The 23,003-nt window shown below is 38.2% G+C and overlaps 1 protein-coding gene across 1 annotated transcript in view; it reads left to right on the forward strand.

The window, feature by feature from the left end:
• srpra (SRP receptor subunit alpha) overlaps positions 1-23,003 on the forward strand; it is a 39,596-nt gene that overhangs the window by 2,633 nt on the left and 13,960 nt on the right. The window contains exons 3-10 of the mRNA XM_028810361.2: positions 811-971; positions 1,674-1,822; positions 4,200-4,371; positions 5,305-5,452; positions 9,881-9,981; positions 10,081-10,199; positions 14,447-14,533; positions 14,702-14,874. Of these exons, the coding sequence (XP_028666194.1) occupies positions 811-971; positions 1,674-1,822; positions 4,200-4,371; positions 5,305-5,452; positions 9,881-9,981; positions 10,081-10,199; positions 14,447-14,533; positions 14,702-14,874 (1,110 nt within the window). The remainder of the gene's footprint in view (positions 1-810; positions 972-1,673; positions 1,823-4,199; positions 4,372-5,304; positions 5,453-9,880; positions 9,982-10,080; positions 10,200-14,446; positions 14,534-14,701; positions 14,875-23,003) is intronic.

The following is a 23,003-nucleotide window of genomic DNA, read 5'->3' on the forward strand; positions in this document are numbered from 1 at the left end:
CCAAAACTGGGCATTTTGCTGTACAGTTTGATGCACCCTTTGATTCAGCTTGTTTACGGGAGATATAGAGGATAGGGACATCCAAGAGCAGTTCTTAGTTGGTGCTCACTTAACCACAACTCAGCTACCAGCTAATTCCTTTTTTTCTTCTTAAGTGGTGTCAACCCATCAAGAAGACAAATGAAAGGACACTAAGTTTAAAGTATTAAAGGAATGATTATCAGTTATTTCTGAGTGGAGTACTGTGCATATTGAATCTATTATGTACTCTGTTTTTAAATGCTTAGGTATGTATTTACTAGTATTTGTTAAGGTGTGTCATTCAGAGTAAAATGTTGGCAAGTTTATATAAAAATCACTAATAATAATGGGTCCCAAGGACAGAAAGGTTGAGCACCATTGTTTTAGAACATGTTCCTCAGCAAATGTTATGCAGAGCACAAATTACAGTAATAAAGATTAGTCATTTTAGGGCTACTAGTTTGTTTAGGACTTCTTTAATCAAAAGATTCATTTTTTAGTGTGTACATGTGTAAACATTTTCATGCTGCTTGTTTTTTATACATGTATTGATTATGCTAATGAAGATTTGTTATCAGTAAATGGGATTATAATTATCTTGTTGTGTATGTATTTTTTTTTTTTTGCTATGTTTTATATTAAAGTATTTTATTATGTGCCTTTAGCTGAATGTAATACATATAAATAAACTTCATCAGTATTTATGCTGATTACTCTTGTGTTACTCTGAAACTGTTAAGGACAAACACCTGTTAATATTAATTTTCTTTTAAACATTTATTATTGTAGGTGGGATTCCAGAAAATACTGACGCTGACTTATGTTGATAAGTTTATAGATGATGTACAGCTCCGGTTTCGGGATCTTTACAAAAATCAGCTTGAGCAAAAAGGGGCACTGAAACTACTTGACAACTTTGATTTTAAAGATGACTTCCTACGGCTTCTACAGTAAAGTGTTTTTTGTTTTAAATTATATTACGCAAATAAAGTAGGCCTCTTTTAGATATTTGTATGTTTTGTAATTTGAAATTTTGATTGTGATTTATAGTTAAGGCATTGTTATTGATGTTGATGAGATAATCAAGAAACAAGGATTATAAGATGGGGTAATAGTATAACACAGCATATACATATATAGTATATATCTGCAAGACAATGAAAACAATATTGCAATTTAAGATATCTTTAAGTTGTAAATTGTATTTTAAAATTTAGTGAAGAGACTTTTTTTTTTTCTCTGTGCACTTTTGGTGCCTAAACATATTTTCTGGGGGGTGAAGTGTGTTATAATTAATTTCCAAAACATTAACATATTTCAAGGAGCCGTATGTTTTCTTTGCTGGAAGTAAGAATTTGGCATGGCTTTGAAAATAATGGGCTGCTGAATATCTCTAGGTAACTGCCAAACCGTGAGTAGAAAGTGATGCAGCTCTGCAGCCAAAATCTGTAAACTGTAAAAGGGTGGAAGTATGCCATACATCTGCAACACTTCAGAATCCAGAGTATAGTGAGGCGTGATGTTTAGTGTTCAGTTTCTATCAAATATAGCTCTTAAAGATTTATATCAGCGTTTAATAATGTGCTTCTGTTGGGTTGGTTATTTTTTTTTATTTAAGCCTGTGTTAGCAAACTTTTCTTTTTTCCCCACAGAAAGGCGGAGCAAAGCAGCAAAGCTCGTGCTCCGACTTCAATGAAAACCTATGAAGAGTCAAAGAAGTACCAGAACACTGTTAAATCTATGATTGAAACAAAAGGGTCTGATACGGGAAGTAAGAAAAGCAAAAATGGGAAAAAGAAAAGTGAGTAATTGGCAAAGAAACTTTAGCTTACCAGTTTCCGTTTTTATTGGATCTTTATTTTGCTCTTTGTAGTTTTAAAAAAAAGATTTAGGAGGTAGTGGCTTGATAAGAATAAAGAAGAATTTCTTTAAAAAACTTGTGTATTTCTTGTGGTCGTCTTAGTACAATTGTAAATAATAAATTGTTAAAATGAAGAAGTCCTTTAAAGAGTAATGCTTTTAAAAGGAATCCAGTAAAAAGTGTTTAGATTACTGGAAACTTCCATCTCGTCATTTGTGTTGTGTTGTACGTAAATTAGTACAGTCGACCCTTGATATACGACCGGCCTGACATACGAACAACTTGATTTACGACCAAAATTTTTATTTTGATTTACGACCAACATCTTGAGTTACGACCCAAATGCGGTCACGTGTATCCACTTGCACGATTGTAAACAAACAGCCAAGAGCATTAGTAAGCATCCGTCGGAGCCCAGATACATGTGTTTGTGGACGTAATTTCGGTCAGTGCAGTGATTTATCTATGTACAGGTAAAATTCTGTTACAACGAAATTTTCATTACAGCGAAGTGTTTTTATGGTCCCGACAGCTTCCCCATATGATGCGAGTCTATAAAAATCTTGTTACTACAAAGTACATTCAGCAGATACTTTCATTACAACGAAGTGCCCTAAAGACCTTGAAATGCTTGAATGAATCATTCACAGAGCAGTTAATTCTGTACCGCAGCTCAGTTGTGCACAACAACCCCCCCAAACAGAAACACTGTAATTTTTTTTTCTTTCTTCTGACTTTCCTCGTAGTTTTTTTTTTTTTTTTGCTTTTTTTTATTTCCTGCGGTTTTCAGTGATACCTTTTACTTATTGCTCGTCAACATTTGAAAAGTATCCATTGGAATTTAACTCATTGTCACCCTCCTGTAGAAATGGCAGACATGAAAAAACGATAACAGTTCATATTAGAAAAAAAAACTTTACATTTTTTGCAGCAAAAAGAAAAAAGACGTTGCCAGTGAATTCAGAATTTCGCTATCAACGCTGTCAACTTTCTTGAAAGACAGCAAAAAAAGAAGAAAAATCTTGGGTTGCAAAATGTATGTGAACTGCTGCATTTGAAGACGTCGAAAAAGCAGTTTTTATGTGGTTCAGTGATGCGCGTTCAAGAAACATTCCTATTAGTGCGGCACTCATTCAAAAAAAATGTCAGGTTTGTAAACTCTCTTGGGACCTCCCCCACCTAGATGACACGCCCGAAGAGCGACCCGAAGACCAAACTCCACATGTATGGAAGACTGTTTATCTGTTGCTGGGGCAACAGCCGGCTCAAAGCTGTGCTGAGTCTCTCAGCCAAAGCAAACAGAAAAGATATCAATGGGTGATATGCAAGGAACATTGTAAATGCAGGTAACAGGTAACTTGATCATTGATCTGCTGTGTCTGTGTACAGCAGACTGGCAGATCACGCTACAATAAATAAATTTTCCGTCCCTGTTTCAAGCTGAATAAAGTTGGTTTTGATAAAAGTACTGAGACTCAACCTCGTGTTTTGGGGAGCAAGACAGGGACTTGTAGCGCGACCCCGATCTTTTATGATTTGCTTCTGTGTCGCTTCACTGCAGCGCCATGAGTCTGTTGTTACCCTGCCCGGCAATGGACAAACAAGCTTCCACAGACGCGGCAATCGCGCTTCAGGATGCACTTCAGTGTGTCGTTCCCATTGAGTGTACGGCAGCGCTTCGGCCATTGGATTTGGGCATCATTCGCACCTTGAAAGTGTATTATCGCAAGGAAATACTGAGAAAAATTCTCGTCAGAATAACTTGTAGGCAGGAGGAGATTAAAATTAACGCAAAAGAAGCTATTGAAATGATTGCAAACGCCTGAGTGCTAGTTAAAGAAAGCCTTTAAAAAACCTTAAGTTTCATACTACTCCTCCCTTCTTGCAGCCCAAACATGTCAAATTAAATGGGGAGTACAGTATGAAAGTGTTGTTTCTGGTAGGCTAGGCACTTTTTATAACTTTTTGGTTAGTACATTAGAAAAATTATTGGTGTTTTGGTAAATTATGCACATTATACAACCCTTTTTTATTATGAAAAGGTTAAGTAAGTGTTGCAGTGGGAGGTTCGGAACGCATTATGGGTATTTCCATTATTTCTTATGGGAAAAATAGTCTTGACTTACAACCAACTTGAGTTACAACCAGCCTTCGCGAGCGAATTAAGTTCGTAAGTCAAGGGTCCACTGTATAACATTTTTCATTATGACAGTTTGAGCTTAGTACAGGTCTGTTTTTCCACTTTGGAAGTTACTTCTGCAAACATTAATTCCTGCAAGAATAATACCTCTTTTATGATTCTTATTTTGGACTTAAGCATCAGAAACTGGTGGAGACTCTGCTAAAGCAGTAGCACAATCCGTATCAAATAAGAGCAGTTCTCATAAGAGTGGAGGAGACGTAAAAGATGCACTGAGTGCTGAAGAAATACAAAAAAATAGAGAAGAATTCTTTCGTAAGCGTAATAAAGGAGTTGGAGAGAAACCAAGGTAGGCTGATTAGTGGGATACTTAGCAATTCATTTCATTCTTCTTTTTCTGTCATAAGTAAATATCCCTTGCAGAAGTTTTCTGTGTATGCTCACATGCTCAAAATTTGAGTGAAAAGTGTCTGTAAGCAACTGTACACAGTTTTTGTTAATGTTTCAAAATATAGCATCTTCTATCCATTATGCTTTCAAAATCAGTTTTCAGTGCAGTTTCTGACTATTCTTTATTTTCCATGTAGAGAAAAGCTAGGTTTATACTGTGTTTGTAGACTTTTAAATTTGCTTTGGGTTATTTGACTAAAATATATCTAAGTAGAAAAAATATTAAGTGGCTTTTGCAATACATTTGTCAATCTCTTCTATGAAATATTGTAACTGGTTGGTGTGTTTTTTTGTTTTTTAAATGTAGAGGTTTGGGCAAAATAGATAAGCTGACGTTTTTGTTCTTAAATTGCAAACCCAAATTTGGCATCTCATCAGTAATTCTTTATACCAAAATTAATATCTTGCATCGTCAAATGGCATGTTAGACGATTATAATACAGTATGAAATGTATCAAATTTAATTGAATAGTACAATATTAAAAACTCAGAAAACTGAAAATGCACCACTGGTACACAACAAGAGGCTTTGAAAATGTTCCTAATAAAGTTTATATACAGCAAGTGTCAAAAGGAAGCTTTAACAATTCAGTGTACTGTAGGCAAGTATAAACTTATAAAAAAAGGTAGACAACAATAGTGATGGACAAAGTAAGATGAAGGAACAAGGCACAGTTACAAAATAAAATGATCATACAGGGTATTGACAATTGGAACAAGTTAAACTGAGAAATTCAAAGTAGAGTTTAAGGTTATGTAAATGTAAATGTGAACTGAAAATTAAATGCACAAAGCAGGAAGAAGTTAAGTATATTTTGTTTTTCATTAACAGCAAATCTCCCAAGCCTGACAAAAAGAAGGGAAAAGAGAATCGCATTTGGGAACTGGGTGGTAACAGTACCAAAGATCTAGATTACAGCCAGAGTTTAAATGGAGGACAAAGCCCTGTGGATCACTCTAAAGAAGATGTGGCTGAGCTGGTACGGTGAGAATAAGTAGTGCCCATAAAAAAGTTAGCCAAATACACTGGCAATTATAAGCTCATTTTTATTTGCAAAGTCCGGCTTGTAGTCCAGTCGAAGAGCTGCCATATACTCTCGGGATAACCTGAATTAGTTGAGGAAACGATCTAACACAGTGCTTGAATATTCCTTAGATGTTTTGGTCCATGCTGACTTGATAGCATCAAGCTGTGGGCCTCCTGATCCCACCTCATCTTAAAGGCGTTTTACCTTGGCACAGTCCAGGCCACTGAAAAATAACTGAGCTATGTGCAGCTAGCTTGACTAGCACATCATGATGCAAGGAAAAAATGATTTTGAATTTTGTGTAGGTATACCACCAGTCTTAAGAATATGAAATAATGACTGTATAAGTAGGGTATGCCTGCATGCATGTGTCTTCAGCTAATGGGTGTTTCCTATCCTGTACCTAATACAGCAATGACTGACCACCACTCGGAACCTACAGATTTAAACAGTGATTGACAAATTATGAAAAACTACAGTAAACAGGAAAATACAATTAAAAGTTCAAAGTATTTGTGTTATGATGCTAATTGCTACTTTGTTGTTACTTTGATCTTGTTGACTATTCTTGAAATGCAGATCGGTGCAGTAATCAATCAAAATGCTGAAGCTGTTTTATTAGTTTGGTGGCTTTAACTGGATTCGATCCTTACTTTTAAGTGTTAATTAGCGTATGCCTCGCTAATTCAGAGTGTCTATCAGAAATGTGGTAATGTACTTCATAACATACAAATACATAATAAAAAACAAGAATAGTTGCATCCCCTGCCTTGTGCCCTGTGTTGGCTGGGATTGGCTCCAGCAGACCCCCGTGACCTTGTGTTAGGATATAGTGGGTTGGAAAATGACTGACTGGCTGAATAGTTGCATCAGTTATGTTTGAATCCCCAGCAAAAACTCTTCTGTTGAGATGTGTACTATCTTTCACATTACGTACATGTATTATGGAAAAGAAAGAAAAAGGAATGTGTAAGTTTATAGGTCATTGTTGTGTAAATGAGCGGTCCTCAACCACCTTTCCATGGATCATTTAGTACCGGGCTGCACAGAGAATAAGGCTTTTTATTTTTATTTGCATTTTATTGACTGTCAGAGTCTGCTAGGTGTTTTATTTTGAAAAATGAGCAGATCATCTCGGTACAACAGTGACTATGTTCTGTTGTTTATGTACTTTGACAGCCACTGTAGTTAAAGAAATAGGAGGGAGGGGTGGTATCAAGTAAAGTTTGGATGTGCGTGCAGATTGATTTGTTTGTGGTGTTCAATAAACTGTTGATAACTTTCAACAACTGTGACCAGTTGTCATTCAGAAGTCTCCCCATTAACCTCCATCTGTGCCTCTTTCCCACACTTGTCTCTTTCACAGTTTTGATGCCTGATAAATTAAGCCCACAAGCCAACCCTACCTAAAATGAGTAAAAAAACAAACGTCTCTGGAGATCCCCACAAAAGAAAAACACTGCTTCTGTTTCCAACATTCTGTCTTTGTGAAGCGGGGTTTTCTGCAATGATAGCAACCAAAAAGAAATTACGGAGTAGACTGGGCATCATGAAAACGCTTCAGGTGTCATTGTCTCCCATGACTATCTGAGATGGGATCATCTCGTTTAATGGAAACAAGCTTGGGTCTCCTACTGATTCTGTGTTATATTGATTTGTATTTATTATGCACTTGCAGTGTCCAGTCTGTGGAAAATTTGTCTTACATGAAACTGGTCCGTGGTCCAGAAAAGGTTGGAGACTGCTGGTTTACATAATACAGTGAAATTCTTACTTGCATATGCTAACACATTGCCACTCACTGGCCCCATAGTGATTTTTCACAGTAGGTTTGCCAAGAGTCCTGTAGCTCTAAAAATACAAGATTATTAACACCTCTGTCGGTTTCAGTACTACACCACACACTCTTAAGTAGTTACTTGAGTTCATGCCGTTTTTAAATTGTGTGGCTAGAAGAATATATGAATTAGTAAACCTGGCACATTTTTAGAGTCGAAAAAGCTGCTGAATTACACAATCTCTACAACAGTGATGTGATGAATATGGCAGTTCTACTGTCATTGTAGAGAAAGTATAGAAGAGTTAGAGAAGGAATAATCATGGCTCCTTCTTTATCCTGATGTTGCTGCTGCAATAGTCTGTGGGCCCTTATGACAAAAAGGCATAATTGATACATGGATCTAAGAGGTGACTTGTTCATCTGTAAAGAAAATTTCAGAGGTTTTTAACTTGCACGATACCCTTAAACAGTGGTTGTGGTGTTTGTGATGGGTTGCCACGTGATTGTTTAGTAAGATCCACAAAATTCTGTGGTGAGTGATGTCCAGTCCTCTATTTAGCATACTGTTTATTGTTACTTCACTGTAGTATGTAATCTGAGATGTAACCTGTAAACACTCCCTTTGATGCCTCTCAGGAAGCTTTTGTTTCTATTATTTGGAAGTACAGTAAGTATTCTTCACAATATAAGCCTATAAAACAGTAGACTGAGATGACTGACAAGCAAATACACATAAAAGAAAGGGGGAGAGAGGGAAGGGAATGGCACAGATAAGCTTGTGAGGTGAGGGGACCACCAAGCTACTTTGAAATGTCCAAATGATAGAAACTATTGAGAGGCACAAGGATGTGACTGTTTTCTGCATTTTGTCTGGGTATTGTGTTAGTATGTTTGGAATGTAATAGTGCCGTGCCAGTCTTTTCTGCTAAATGCAGTTTCAGTGGTCATGAACAAATGGTCGAAACCTTGTTGCATATTCGCTGTTTTGCCAAACTTTGAATGTAAAAAGAAGACTTTGTATTAAGTTTTATTAATGTGCAATGGCAAGGGCAAATTCCTTTTCTTAACACCGTTTTAAAATGCTTCTACCAAATATAAACATCTACAGAATTATATTTGTGTGTTGACAAAACTCTGGCAAATGTTTCAGTTTAAATGTCCTGTCATTGTCTATTCCACTTAATCCAGACCGGGGTCTTGGAACCTAACCCAGCTAGTATAGGGTACAAGGCAGGAACAAACCCTAGACAGGGCATCAGTCTTTTCAGAGGGTGAACACCCACACACCAATCCCACACTAGGGCCAATTTAGCAATGCCAATTCATGTAATCTTGCATGTCTTTGGACTGTGGGAGGAAACCCATGCAGACACAGGAAGGACCCAGGACGTGAACCCTGGTTTCCTTACTGTGAGGCAGCAGCACTACAACTGTACCACCTTTCTGCCCAAATTTAAACATGACAACAGTAATCTGTATTGTACTACAATATTTGATTTTTTTTTTTTTAGGGCAATTGTTGTAAATGCTATTTCATTTCAACGCCTACTCCTGTACTACTGAAAGCTACAGTGAACTGATACACTCAGCTTACCAAAATGTTCCATGTTTGTTGAAGATTCTGCAGTTATAGTAGCATCAATGGTTGCCTTCCGTTTGTCTACACAAAATACAGATTATTCACAGGGTATTTTCATTCTCCCAAAAAGAATGCAGTGTGCCATGGAAGGGAAATTTTAAGATGTGGATTTTGTGCAAAAAAATCCCTTTATGTGACCCCTACATCTAGAAGAAGTGCAATGATGAATCAGTTAAATTCTTTGTAAAGTACAAATAATAGATGCAAATATTTCAAACTGGTTTAATTTTCTCCACTATGCACATTTGTTTGTTATTTTAACACTCTTAATTATGCCTTCATCCACTTTACATTTTTATTATGTCTGCAATAAAATGAACCGGAGTCTGTTAAAATATAATGAACAAATCAGAGGCCCATAAACTTTAGTATTCTCAGTGTGTTTATTTTAATATTCGTGGTATGTATATTTAATGCAGTGTAGTGCAAAATCACATCTGTAGAGTCCCATGTTTAAATCCTGACCTACTCGCTGACTTTGTAGAGTTTGCCTGCTCCCCCTATGTGTGGGTGGTACTCCTGGTTCCCAAAAATATGCATGAAATATTGATTACCTAGTCTATCTAAATTAGCTCAGAATGAGTGAGTGTGGGTGGGCCCGTGGGTATGCCCTTTTTGAAGGTCTCCTCCTCATCTGTGATTTGTCCCTGTTTTGTGCTTAGTGCCACTGGGATTAGTTCCAAGAATTTGATCTGAAATATGCAGAGTTCAAAATGGATGGCTGGGTAAATGTTAATAAGCATAATCTTTCTAAATCACCTGAAACATTTTTAGGCTTGTTTTAAGTAAACTTCATGTGTTTATAATCTGGAATAAGTCTGAGACTCATTCGTGCAAATCCTATTGTATGTAGGAAAGAGACAACATTCAGAGTGATTAAACCCTTCTGTTTGCTTTCTCGGTTTCCCTTTCATTTGTAATCATTTTGCCTAACTTTGTACTTCTGGTTTTTATATTTAAGAGTAAATTGGTTGGCCGGATGAGGGGAGAGCTTCGTTCAGTGGACTATGAGAGCAGTGAAGATGAAGAAGTAGCTGAGGTACCAGACCATAGTAAAGCCAGGTATGTTTCTGTTTGTTTTTCTCACTAATTGTTGTGCACTGTCAGAGCATAGAGTGTTCAATATACAGTATTATCTGTTTATCTGTTCCATGTGTTCAGCTCTAAGAAAGGAGGCTTTGGTGGAATGTTGGGCATGCTGAAAGGTCTTGTAGGTTCCAAAAGCCTCACAAGAGAAGATATGGAAGCAGTCTTGGAGAAAATGTGCACTCATCTTATAGGTATGATAAACTTTCAGTTGTAGAGGTCTGTTTGTTTGTGTTAATCTGGAAGCATTGTCTAGGCTACAGAAATTAAAATATATGTATGTACAGTGCATCCGGAAAGTATTCACAGCGCATCACTTTTTCCACATTTTGTTATGTTACAGCCTTATTCCAAAATGGATTAAATTCATTTTTTTCCTCAGAATTCTACACACAACACCCCATAATGACAACGTGATAAAAGTTTACTTGAGCTTTTTGCAAATTTATGAAAAATAAAAACATTGAGAAAGCACATGTACATAAGTATTCACAGCCTTTGCCATGAAGCTCAAAATTGAGCTCAGGTGCATCCTGTTTCCCCTGATCATCCTTGAGATGTTTCTGCAGCTTAATTGGAGCCCACCTGTGGTAAATTCAGTTGACTGGACATGATTTGGAAAGGCACACACCTCTCTATATAAGGTCCCACAGTTGACAATTCATGTCAGAGCACAAACCAAGCATGAAGTCAAAGGAATTGTCTGTAGACCTCCGAGACAGGATTGTCTCGAGGCACAAATTTGGGGAAGGTTACAGAAAAATTTCTGCTGCTTTGAAGGTCCCAATGAGCACAGTGGCCTCCATCATCCGTAAGTGGAAGAAGTTCGAAACCACCAGGACTCTTCCTAGAGCTGGCCGGCCATCTAAACTGAGCGATCAGGGGGAGAAGGGCCTTCGTCAGGGAGGTGACCAAGAACCCGATGGTCACTCTGTCAGAGCTCCAGAGGTCCTCTGTGGAGAGAGGAGAATCTTCCAGAAGGACAACCATCTCTGCAGCAATTCACCAATCAGGCCTGTATGGTAGAGTGGCCAGACGGAAGCCACTCCTTAGTAAAAGGCACATGGCAGCCCACCTGGAGTTTGCCAAAAGGCACCTGAAGGACTCTCAGACCATGAGAAAGAAAATTCTCTGGTCTGATGAGACAAAGATTGAACTCTTTGGTGTGAATGCCAGGCGTCACATTTGGAGGAAACAGGCACCGCTCATCACCAGGCCAATACCATCCCTACAGTGAAGCATGGTGGTGGCAGCATTATGCTGTGGGGATGTTTTTCAGCGGCAGGAACTGGGAGACTAGTCAGGATAAAGGGAAAGATGACTGCAGCAATGTACAGAGATATCCTAGATGAAAACCTGCTCTTGACCTCAGACTGGGGCGACGGTTCATCTTTCAGCAGGACAACGACCCTAAGCACACAGCCAAGATATCAAAGGAGTGGCTTCAGGACAACTGTGTGAATGTCCTTGAGTGGCCCAACCAGAGCCCAGACTTGAATCCGATTGAACATCCCTGTAGAGATCTTAAAATGGCTGTGCACCGACGCTTCCCATCCAACCTGATGGAGCTTGAGAGGTGCTGCAAAGAGGAATGGGCGAAACTGGCCAAGGATAGGTGTGCCAAGCTTGTGGCATCATATTCAAAAAGACTTGAGGCTGGAATTGCTGCCAAAGGTGCATCAACAAAGTATTGAGCAAAGGCTGTGAATACTTATGTACATGTGATTTCTCAGTTTTTTAATTTTTAATAAATTTGCAAAAACCTCAAGTAAACTTTTTTCACGTTGTCATTATGGGGTGTTGTGTGTAGAATTCTGAGGAAAAAAATGAATTTAATCCATTTTGGAATAAGGCTGTAACATAACAAAATGTGGAAAAAGTGATGTGCTGCGAATACTTTCTGGATGCACTGTATATGTATGTACAAATGAGGATTGAATGGTGCAATCGGAAGAGGTGGGAGGAGAATAAGACGGCAGTCATTTCTGCATTTTAACAATGTTGCAAAACTTTGGGGGTACTCCTAGACCTGTGGCTCAAAATACAGTGTCCATCAGAAGCAATGGCCATCCCTCTGGTGTACTATGTAATGTGTTGCCATCAACGGTTTAGCCAACTAGACACAGACTCATATTTTGTAAATAGCTTTAGTTTTTCATTGCTCACATTGTGAACAGTAACTTTGGGATGCTTTTGTCATCCTCTTAAGTTTTTTCAATCATGGAATGTTTTCACATTATATTTACACATCCTATGGAAAATACAGGAAATATGTGCATTCCAGTGGGATATTTCACATGAATGCTCTTCCAAGTAGTAGCTTCCAGAGAGGATTCAGAGATAGCTTTGTTGGCCAAGTTTGTCAAGTTGTAATGCAATGCTGCATATTACCTATTTTACATTTAACAAAAAAGACCTGCTTAGCAAGAAATTGATTTTTGCAGTCAGTGTATTTGGATATCCACTTGTAATGCTTTTCTTTTTGCTTTTTATTTTCACAAAAAATATTACAGTAAATCAAGAGTGGCCTTGCTTTTATCACATTATCTGAAAGAAAATATTCATTGACATTAGTTCACTAAGCAAAGCAATTTACAAAAGACAGAAACATTAGTCTGGAGGACTATTTTGAAATGAGTGTTCTAGGACAAGGTTACAAAATTGATCATTACAAGTGAAGAGCTTTAAACCACACATAACAATGCCAAACTAATTAATGTTTCCTCAGTTGCAAGAACTTAAGAAAGCCATAATCAGTTTGATATTCACAGAACAAGAGGTTCTTAAAGTTTCTCTAAAGCTCTTCTCAAATGGTAAGTCTGAAAATTCCTATAGAAAGATTAATGTTGCATTCACAATCTTGTTCTCGACAGTCCGTTAAAAAAAAAATAGGAAATTTTGCAGGTTAAAAGAATTTGATTTGTAAAAAATAACTGCTTTCAGTATCGCAAAGCGGTACATTATATGCAAAAACAAAATATGTCAGTATATTAAGTGCATGTTGGAAGTGTTAGCTTTTTAAAATTTAAGGGTGCCAGGTGAAGTGGATTCATGACGGGTAGATCTGCATCATTGCTGAGCTTAGTAAGCTAATTGATAGAAGCAGAGTTAGAAAATTTAAAATTATACTTTCTGTAAACTGTGGACTCTTGTTTATTAAAAAATGTAAAAAAAACCAAAAAAAAAAACAGCCAGGTTCCAATCCCCCCCCCCCCCCAAGTTTTTGGGCAGTTAATTTGTTGGCTGCAAGATGTCCGTCTTGGGTTCATACCTACTCCTTGAGAATGAACATCTGCTAGATGTCAGTGCTCCACGGACAGACTGCCTACTGTATATGTCTTTGTTCCCTGATGTTACAATGGGTGCACCTCTGCTGACTTTATTCTACCTTCTTACACTCTAATTCTTCTGTCAGAATAATAGAGAAAGAGAGCTTTTCATCCACAGGCTGAACAAGAATTTAGGCTGTGAGAAAACTGCCATCTGTCCTTGTGTAACAGAAGCATTTGAAAAGAATCTGCCCATAAAGGAACAAGAAATTCCAGCAGCACAGGTCTTAAATAAAAATAAATAAATTCATTACATTTATATAGTGCTTTTCTCAGTACTCAAAGCACTAAATTTGTCAAACATGGTTTTATTATGCTAGAAATAAAAGGATGAAATGATCAAAGAATGAGAGAACATAAAGCGTATATGAAAAGATGACACACCGTTATTGCGCCTTAATAGACTCCTTCAACACAGACTTTTAGTCAAATGGCTTGCACACCACAAAATGGCACCAAAATAGAGTCAGTGTGTCAATAGTGTCTGACTGTCCATCTGTCTTCCTAACTCTAAACTCCATTACTCCAGGATACGTTTTTAAATGACTTAAGAGGTTTGCTTTAGGGGTAACCATAGAGGGCTTTTCCATTTTAGGCCAATCCTGATAAGTCTTTGTGGAGTCACTGGGTCAGAGTGTCTTCTGGTGGTTTTGATCACACTGCTGCACTGAGATGTAATATGTGCTTACAGGGTCGGGGATCTATATCAGGTGCTATGTTGCTACCACGATTTACATGTAAGAAGACACTTTCTGCCCTTTTTTGAGTTTACGTGCTGCCAAATTGTGTACTTTATCAAAGCATGTTTTACAACTGGCCATCAGAAACTGTACATATATAGTGCTAAATGCCTCCTTCAGTTACAGTATATCTATTGATGTGTCCTCCAAAAGCCTGTATTTGCTTTTGCACTTTATAGATACTGTTTTTGCTCTTGCTAGCCAGGCCATTAGTTAAACTTGTACTGTAAATCATTTACGCATTGTGGGCAACACAAAAGAGTGGTAATTGTGAAGACTACAGATTAATGTCTGGCTGTGTTTAAATTTGTGGGCAGATAAATACATTTTGCTGTGTGTCTTTAATTAGAATGTGATTTTTATTTCTTGCAGAAAAGAATGTTGCTGCTGAGATTGCCAATCAACTTTGCGAATCTGTGGCCAAAAAACTAGAAGGAAAAGTTATGGGTACCTTCACTAGTAAGTGGAAACTTGAACCTTTAATACTATTATAATTGATCTTCTTTTCATACAGTATAACCAGTTGGCAAAACTGACATAGTTAGTAGGTATCTGTTTAAATTCATAAGCACAAATAATATGAAGGATGAGCTTGTGCCCTAACTAAAACATTTTGTACCTTGCTAGCTGTGAGTTCGACTGTGAAGCAGGCACTTCAGGAGTCGCTTGTACAGATTCTACAGCCAAAGCGACGTGTTGACATCCTACGTGATGTCTTGGACGCACGTTCACAGCATAGGCCTTTTGTTATCACTTTTTGTGGAGTAAATGGAGTCGGCAAGTCTACAAACCTTGCTAAGGTGAGTATTTAGTTAGCGTTCTGTTTAAGACTGGTGTGTGGTATTAAACTGTTTTCCTTTCTTGGTATGTGGATGTGGCACTTGGTGCCACTGCTCTACAGCTAGGTTGCTGTCCCGTGTATAGAAAAGTCACCTCCGATAAAGGAGTGTTGGAATGAGATTGGATGGCCAACACAGACTCCCCTATAGAAAACCCAGCAGGGATGGCCTGTTGGCCGAAGTCTCCATGACTGTGATTTTATTTTTGACTTTCTCTTTTACAATTTTAATCTCCTCTGTTGTCAACTGGCCGTAGTTTATCAGTTAATTAATAGACAGATATTGTTGGTTTCTATTTATGTTTAATCAGTTTCTACATTGTTCTTTATGCTTTTTTAACAAATCTGCATTTATATGTCTACCAGTTCTGTATTAGTATAATCTATATTTGTATTTTAAGTGAGAATTGTTCATAGTGCTCTTCACCTGCACTCAGTGAAGACTGATATATAAAAATTGGAAGGAAAAAAAAATCTAGTTAACAGCCAGAGTCCAGTCAGTTTATTTTTTAGCATCCTTTCCAATGCAAATCCAAAACTGTGAAATGTTAAGCAGTTTTATGTGATGAAATATTTACTGAAGTTTAAATAACATTAATGAGCAATAGAAATAGTGACACCAACAGATTTCTTATGAAATAAGCAGTCAAAAAATGTAAAGACAGTAAATAATAACAGTAAAATACAACCCCATCCGCCCACACACAAAATTTGCCCTGTTTTAAAAGGTAAAAAGAAAATGCCCTGACCAAAACCTAGGAGGGAAGCTTAGCCCAAACTTCAGATCTCACCAAATTAAAATGTAAGAAATAGACGAGAGTGTCAGCAACCGCCGGTCATTCCGCTTCACAGAATTTGACCCATTCATCGCGCTGCTCAGAGTTATAGGAGAGTATGTTTGAAAAATGAGGCTTGCCAAGGAGATAGAAATATCAAATTTCCAGTGAGAAGCTAAAACACTCTTTGCAGCTATTGTGCCTAAACAAAACGGCCTACACTGGATAGAAGTGAAGGAGACTGAGTCAGGTGGCCCATTGAGAGAAAAAATTGAGGAAGGGAAGGGATAATAATGTAAAAAATAGTCCAGAGAAATGTAGTGATAGACAACTGCAAAGCCGAGACTGGGGGGCACTCCCAAAAGGGAAGGGACAATAGGGATCAGTGGACAGAACCATGGCAAAAGTCATTTTGGGAGTAGAATGAGTGTTATGAAGTCCAGCAGTGCACTTGTGGTTTGTTTAAATTTCCTCATTTATCCTATTAATAATTTCCATCTGTCCATCCATCCATTATCCAACAACGCAATATCCTAACACAGGGTCACGGGGGTCTGCTGGAGCCAATCCCAGCCAACACAGGGCGCAAGGCAGGAAACAAACCCTGGGCAGGGCGCCAGCCAACCGCAGGTTATTAATTTCATCATAAAGAATCCAAACTCATGAGTGATCACAAACACTGCTCACGTCCTGCTGTACCTCTGGAAGGAGCTACAGTTGTGTGTGTGTGTGTGTGTGTGTGTGTGTGTTTTAAACATTCTGTACAGTTGTTTTAGCTTTTTGTTTTGCTTACTTTGCCATGTTATGGTGGGAGGTGCTGACGTTTTCCACCATAAAGGCCATTTATTAAAAGGCATTATTTAAGCAGCCATACCACATGCAGAACAGGTCATCCACCTGAAGCTAAGCATGTTCAGGCCTGGCCAGTACTTGGATGGGAAGCCAACAAAGAAAAAGCTTTTGAGTTGCTGCTGGAAGAGGTGCTGGCAAGGTCAGCAGGGAGGCACTTACCCTGTGGTCTGAATGTGGATCCCAGTGCAGTGACGAGGACACTGTGCTATAAAAATTGTGCCTTCTTCAAATGAGAAATAAAACTGAGGTCCTCACTCTGTGTGGTCACTAAAGATCTCCGGGCATCCTTCGTAAAAACCCAAGATGTATCCCGATATCTAGGCAAACTTGCCCACCTCAGCATAGTCATTGTGGCCACCTAATCATCCCCGTCTTTTATATTGGCTAACTATCTCTCTGACCCCTTCACCTCTAAACAGCTAATGTATGGTGAGCATACTGGTGCAAAATGGCTGCCGCTGATGTGCATTAGTGGTAGTTGAAGTGGCTTGCCACTTACTGTGTAAAGCTCTTTGAGCAGCAAGAAAAAATGCTATATAAATGTAATGAATTAATAATAATATTATTAGAAGACCTCCTTCAAATGTGCCCCGCAGGTACTTGCTTAAAAAACCGTGTTTTGGCTTCCTTTTTACCCTTTAACTGCAAACTCTTTGTTACAAGAAGAAACATTAGGCGGACTCTGTCATTTGACACTCCTGCATTTCTTGGCATTCTGCACTGATCTGATAAGAAAAAAAGAAGAAAAAAAAAACGGTTTAATAGACTGTCCTCCCTCAACCGGACAATTTAACAGTTTTAGTGAGGATAGGCCCTTTAGCCCAAAATAGTTTGCAACACCTGTTCATCTAAAATTGACAAAGTATCCTCCATCTGAGTTGTGGACAAACATGTCCAAAGTACTACTGTTTACAATATTATATGGTGAATTCTTTCCACATGCAGTATCTATGGCTTCCTCTGTGAAGAAAAGGTTTAAAACAATTCAGTAAAATCTTTCAACTTAACCAGTTCCAGAATTCTTCTGTCATGTTTCCTCATACCCTCCACTGGCATAAACTGAAAAATAGACTCCTTCAGGTTTCCATCACAGCTCATACCCCTCTGTCCTGTAGCTCTGCTCCTGGCTTTCTTTAATGCTGTTGTATCGGTTACAGAAGTCGAGAAGGGGCCTACACAGTGTGTTGAGTAACTCTCTTGATTAGTATTCATGGCATTATTAGCCTTCTATCTAGATGTGGACAGTGATGAGTCCACTGTGATTTGTATGTCTTTCTCATTACGTGTTCATTTCAATTTCGAGGTTCCTATTTTATATTAAAGTGTACATTTTTTTGTTTTCTGCATGTGCTGTAATCCAAAAGTAACAAAGGTGGTTTCAAAGGCAGGTTGTTTCTTTATGTTTCTTTATATTTTGTGTAGAGGGGCACAAATTAAGACATTATATGTTGAAATGAGTTCAATAAGTAAAATATAATTTAGAATTTTAACTATTTTATTTCATTTTGAGAAATGGAACAGACTACCAGACTAAACAGAGGATGACCGGTAGATTTCATACAGGATTTGTTTTCCCTCTTAACATTTGTAATTTCAAATACTAAGAGTGTACCAATCATTTATCTTCTCGTGTCCATTTTCGGTTCCCTTACACAAACTCTGAATTTTGTGTATACTTCTAAACTTTTGGTGGTTTAATTTTTTTTTTATTATTATTTTTTTTTAAGTATTTTATTAAAATCAAATAACACTCCATACAAGCAGGTCAAGTTTAATAAAACTAGATTAGAAAAAAATCAACACCCACCTAGTAATAATGTAACATTCTGAAAGCCACTTGAAACGAGCCTTGACTGATATGCCAGTCCTTTGGACAGGACCCCACCATGTTTGTTTGCACAGAGCTAATTTAAAATTGTTGGTTATCAAAAAACCCATGGCTTTTGAAGTGTGGGAAAACCCAGAGAGAGTGAGTAAAGGCCACATGAGGATTAACTCTGCACAGGGTGCCAGGCCATCCCAGGACCCACCCAAACACACACTAGCAGTGGGTCTAATTTAGAGTCCTTTAAATGCACACGTCTTTGGGATAGCGCTGTAACTGGTCCACTGTGAGAAAACCTCTTAAGACAGGAAGATCTTACAAATAATACATAAACAGTGAAGGGTTGCAGGAGTCGGACCTTGGGCCTGGGGAGTAACAGTATTTACTACTGTATCTCCCAGCTACTCACCTTTAAATCGCCATCAAATAGTTAAACACTGTTTTTGTGCAATAATGGCACATCCCACAGTCTGCACAACTCCTAGATGTTTTGTCTGTGGCTTAAGAGTTTTAGTCGGTGATGTTTATAGCAAATTTAACTTTGTCTAATTGTCTTTCTATTATAAAAGGAAATCCTTAGACGAGACTATTTCCAAGAAATTTTTTCAAGTCCTGTGAGACAAGAATTTTGCCATGAGATTTTTTTTTTTAAGTCTCACCCTCCGCTCAACCATTTTCAACCACACCCCTGGTCCTCTCACCTCTCAGTCTTGTGAATGCTTTTGACAAACACAGTTCCCGCTCTCTCAGCTCTTATAAATTTTTACGTTTTCCTCACTTTAAGATCCCAAATAACGAAGACTTTATGTCCAAATCTTATTGAAGAATTTCATCCCAAAGGGTTATCAACCGAAGAAATGAGTACACGGGCAATCCTAGCACAGAGAAATGATGAAGTCAAACATGGCAAATTGGTTAAATGTGTATCAACAGACTATGCTGAAACAGTTGGTGGTGATCGTGCGGAAAATTAAAACATCAACTTACAATATCCCGTAGAATATCTACAACCGTTAACACCGTGCTGTCTTCCACCGCCCGAATTACTGTTGAAAGAAGTACTACATTACCTTTCTTGGATACATCCATTTTGTGGGTAACATTATACAACAAAGGAGATCTTCATATGCCACTCATATTAACACTAGAATTACCAGAGCCAACAAAAAAAACTCGTAAATCTGGCCCACCTTAAATCCCTTCGCACCTCTCCGTCAGCATCTTTTTTGTCTTTGAAATGTGTCTAAGCCCAAGCAGCCTGTTATACCATCTCACCCCCAACCCCCGCCTCAGAACAGGCAAGAAGTTCTCCCAGTTCCTGCCTTGATTGATTATCTGGGAGTAAGCTACCCAGAATTGTAAGAGGAAATAAGGTGATGTGTGTTCTGTGTCTACAACAGTCTATGTAAACACATTGTTAAAACAAATGTTTTTCATGGTTTAGTAATCTATAATAATAAAAGGCAAAGCCCTCACTGACTGACTCACTCACTGACTGACTGACTGACTCATCACTAATTCTCCAACTTCCCGTGTAGGTGGAAGGCTGAAATTTGGCAGGCTCATTCCTTACAGCTTACTTACAAAAGTTAGGCAGGTTTCATTTCGAAATTCAAAGCGTAATGGTCATAACTGGAACATATTTTTTGTCCATACACTGTAATGGAGGAGGCGGAGTCACGTATCGCGTCATCACGCCTCCTACGTAATCACGTGAACTAAAAACAAGGAAGAGATTTACAGCACGAGTCACACGCGGGAACGAAGGTAAATGACGTTAATTTTTGACTGTCTTTTAATACTGTGTAAGCATACATATTAACACATGTGCAATTAAACGTGTGCATTTACGGGGTGATTTCTCAGGCTTAAAAGCTCACCTTTTATCAAACGCGGGAACAAAGGTAACTGACGTTGTTCACTGTCTTTTAATACTGTGTAACCATACATATTAACACATGTGCAATTAAACGTGTGCATTTACGGGGTGATTTCTCAGGCTTAAAAGCTCGCCTTTTACTAAAAAGGTAAATGCAAAACTATTTTCAATCAGTTTATTGAAACGCTCCCGTTAAGGATTGCAATAACATATTCGCGAGATAAAAGAACGAAGTAGGGGGAAATGGAGGAACAGCCGGAAACAGCGAAGAGCAAAAAATTAATTAAACAATTGAGAACGCAGCGAGTGAAGCATACAAGCATGTTCATAAGGGAAACAAAGCACGGTGTAAAACGTAAGTTTAAATTAAGTTTATAGAAACGCTCCCGCTGCGGATTGCAATAACATATTCGCGAGATAAAAGTTTAATGAGAAGACACGAGGTATAAACGAACCACACGCCGTGGCGCAACGTTAAGGGCAACAGTTTCAACCATTCTATGATCTGCTTCTCGCAACTGAAAGACGGCACATGGCGGATGTTAGCCACATCTCAGTGCCAACACTTTGCAGACTGTACTTAAAAGACACGCCCTCCTCACTGGACAGTTAAAAAGACCAATCAAACTAACGATGACATCAAGTATTACCCAATCAAAAGTAGGAAAGGAGGCATCTTCATAAAATGCGTGTGGGATGATTTGCATGACACGCTGCTTTAAAAAAAAAATGATAAAAAAAATACGGGATAAATCCCGTCCAGTATTGATTCAAAACGGGACGCGCAATTTCATTCTCAAACGCGGCACGATTCCGTATTTTAAAGGACGGGTGGCAACCCTACAGTGCCAGGTAACCACCCATACAATCAGATTGTGATTCAGACTAGGAATGCAATGAATGTAATTACCCCGATCTACATACAAGGCGAAAGTCTTGCAACATTCAAAGATGATGGTTTGGGATAATTAGTACTTATTAAGTACACCATGGCACATAAAAGAGGTTATGAAGCCTTGAACCGAAAAAAGCAACATCTCAGAGATCGTAAAAAAAAAAAAGGGAGGTAATGTCGTTTTACTCGCTGTACATTTTAGTCAAACATTACCAGTTATTCCACGAGGGAGACCAGCAGATGAACTCAACGCGTGTTTAAAATCCATGCTTCTCCCACGCTCGGTTATATGTCGCGTGTTCTCGGGTAGGTACACCAAAAAATGTATACATTCAAGCATGTAATGGGCAAACAAAAAATGAGGTGTACCCGAAGGCACTGCAGTAGTACTCAATGTAACTTTACTTCTTAAATGTTAATGTTTTACTGTTTAATAATTTATACGCTTCTTATATATTGTTCAAATTCTTTTATCAAAATACCAGTGACAGCGCAATGCACGATAACATGGAGTGAATACACCATACGCATCTGCCCACGGCCGCCCTATTGTGCGCAGATAGATAGATAGAAGATAGATAGATAGATAGATAGGAGTTGATTCTAAAATAAAATAAACATAAAAAGAGTAATACAATCATCACCCATAAAGCGGATAGCAGACGTGACGTATTATATGTGTACCAGATTTCAAGTCAATAGGTGAAACGGTTTGCAAGCTACAGGTCATTTCAAATCCTGGACAGACCAACGAAAAGCCACGGTAGCAAATTATAGAACAAGATTTTACTGTTTAATAATTTATATTTATATGAAATGTGCTTCTTATATATTACTTCATATTCTCATATGATAATGATGTTAATGTTGTTTATATTGATTTCTATGTTATTGTAAGTGCATCTGTGTGTGTATATGTATGTAAGTATGTATGTATGTATGTGTGTGTATATATATATATATATATATATATATATATATATATATATATATATATATATATATAAAATATTTGTATATGTATATATAATATATCTGTATATGTGTGTACAGTGATCCCTCGCTATATCGCGCTTCGCCTTTCGCGGCTTCACTCCATCGCGGATTTTATATGTAAGCATATTTAAATATATATCGCGGATTTTTCGCTGCTTCGCGGGTTTCTGCGGACAATAGGTCTTTTAATTTCTGGTGCATGCTTCCTCAGTTGGTTTGCCCAGTTGATTTCATACAAGGGACGCTATTGGCAGATGGCTGAGAAGCTATCCAGCTTACTTTCTCTCTCTCTCTCTCTCTCTCTTGCGCTGACGTAGGGGGGTGTGAGCAGGGGGGCTGTGTGCAGCTGCTTCCTGAAAGGACATGCTGCACGGAGCTTCGCATACTTAAAAGCTCAAAGGGCACGTATTGATTTTTTTTATCTGTCTCTCTATCTCTCTCTCTCTCTCTCTCTTCCTCTCTCTTCCTGCTCCTGACAGAGGGGGTGCGAGCTGCCGCCTTCAACAGCTTTGTACCGGCGGTGCTTCGCATACTTAAAAGCCAAAAAGCCCTATTGATTTTTTTTTTGACTGCTTGCTTTGCACTCCTTTGAAAAGGAAGATATGTTTGCATTCTTTTAATTGTGAGACAGAACTGTCATCTCTGTCTTGTCATGGAGCACAGTTTAAACTTTTGAAAAAGAGACAAATGTTTGTTTGCAGTGTTTGAATAACGTTCCTGTCTCTCTACAACCTCCTGTGTTTCTGCGCAAATCTGTGACCCAAGCATGACATTCTAAAAATAACCATATAAACATATGGTTTCTACTTCGCGGATTTTCCTATTTCGCGGGTGGCTCTGGAACGCAACCCCCGCGATGGAGGAGGGA

This window comes from Erpetoichthys calabaricus, chromosome 9 (assembly GCF_900747795.2).
Source record: "Erpetoichthys calabaricus chromosome 9, fErpCal1.3, whole genome shotgun sequence".
Taxonomy (NCBI): Eukaryota; Metazoa; Chordata; class Cladistia; order Polypteriformes; family Polypteridae; genus Erpetoichthys; species Erpetoichthys calabaricus.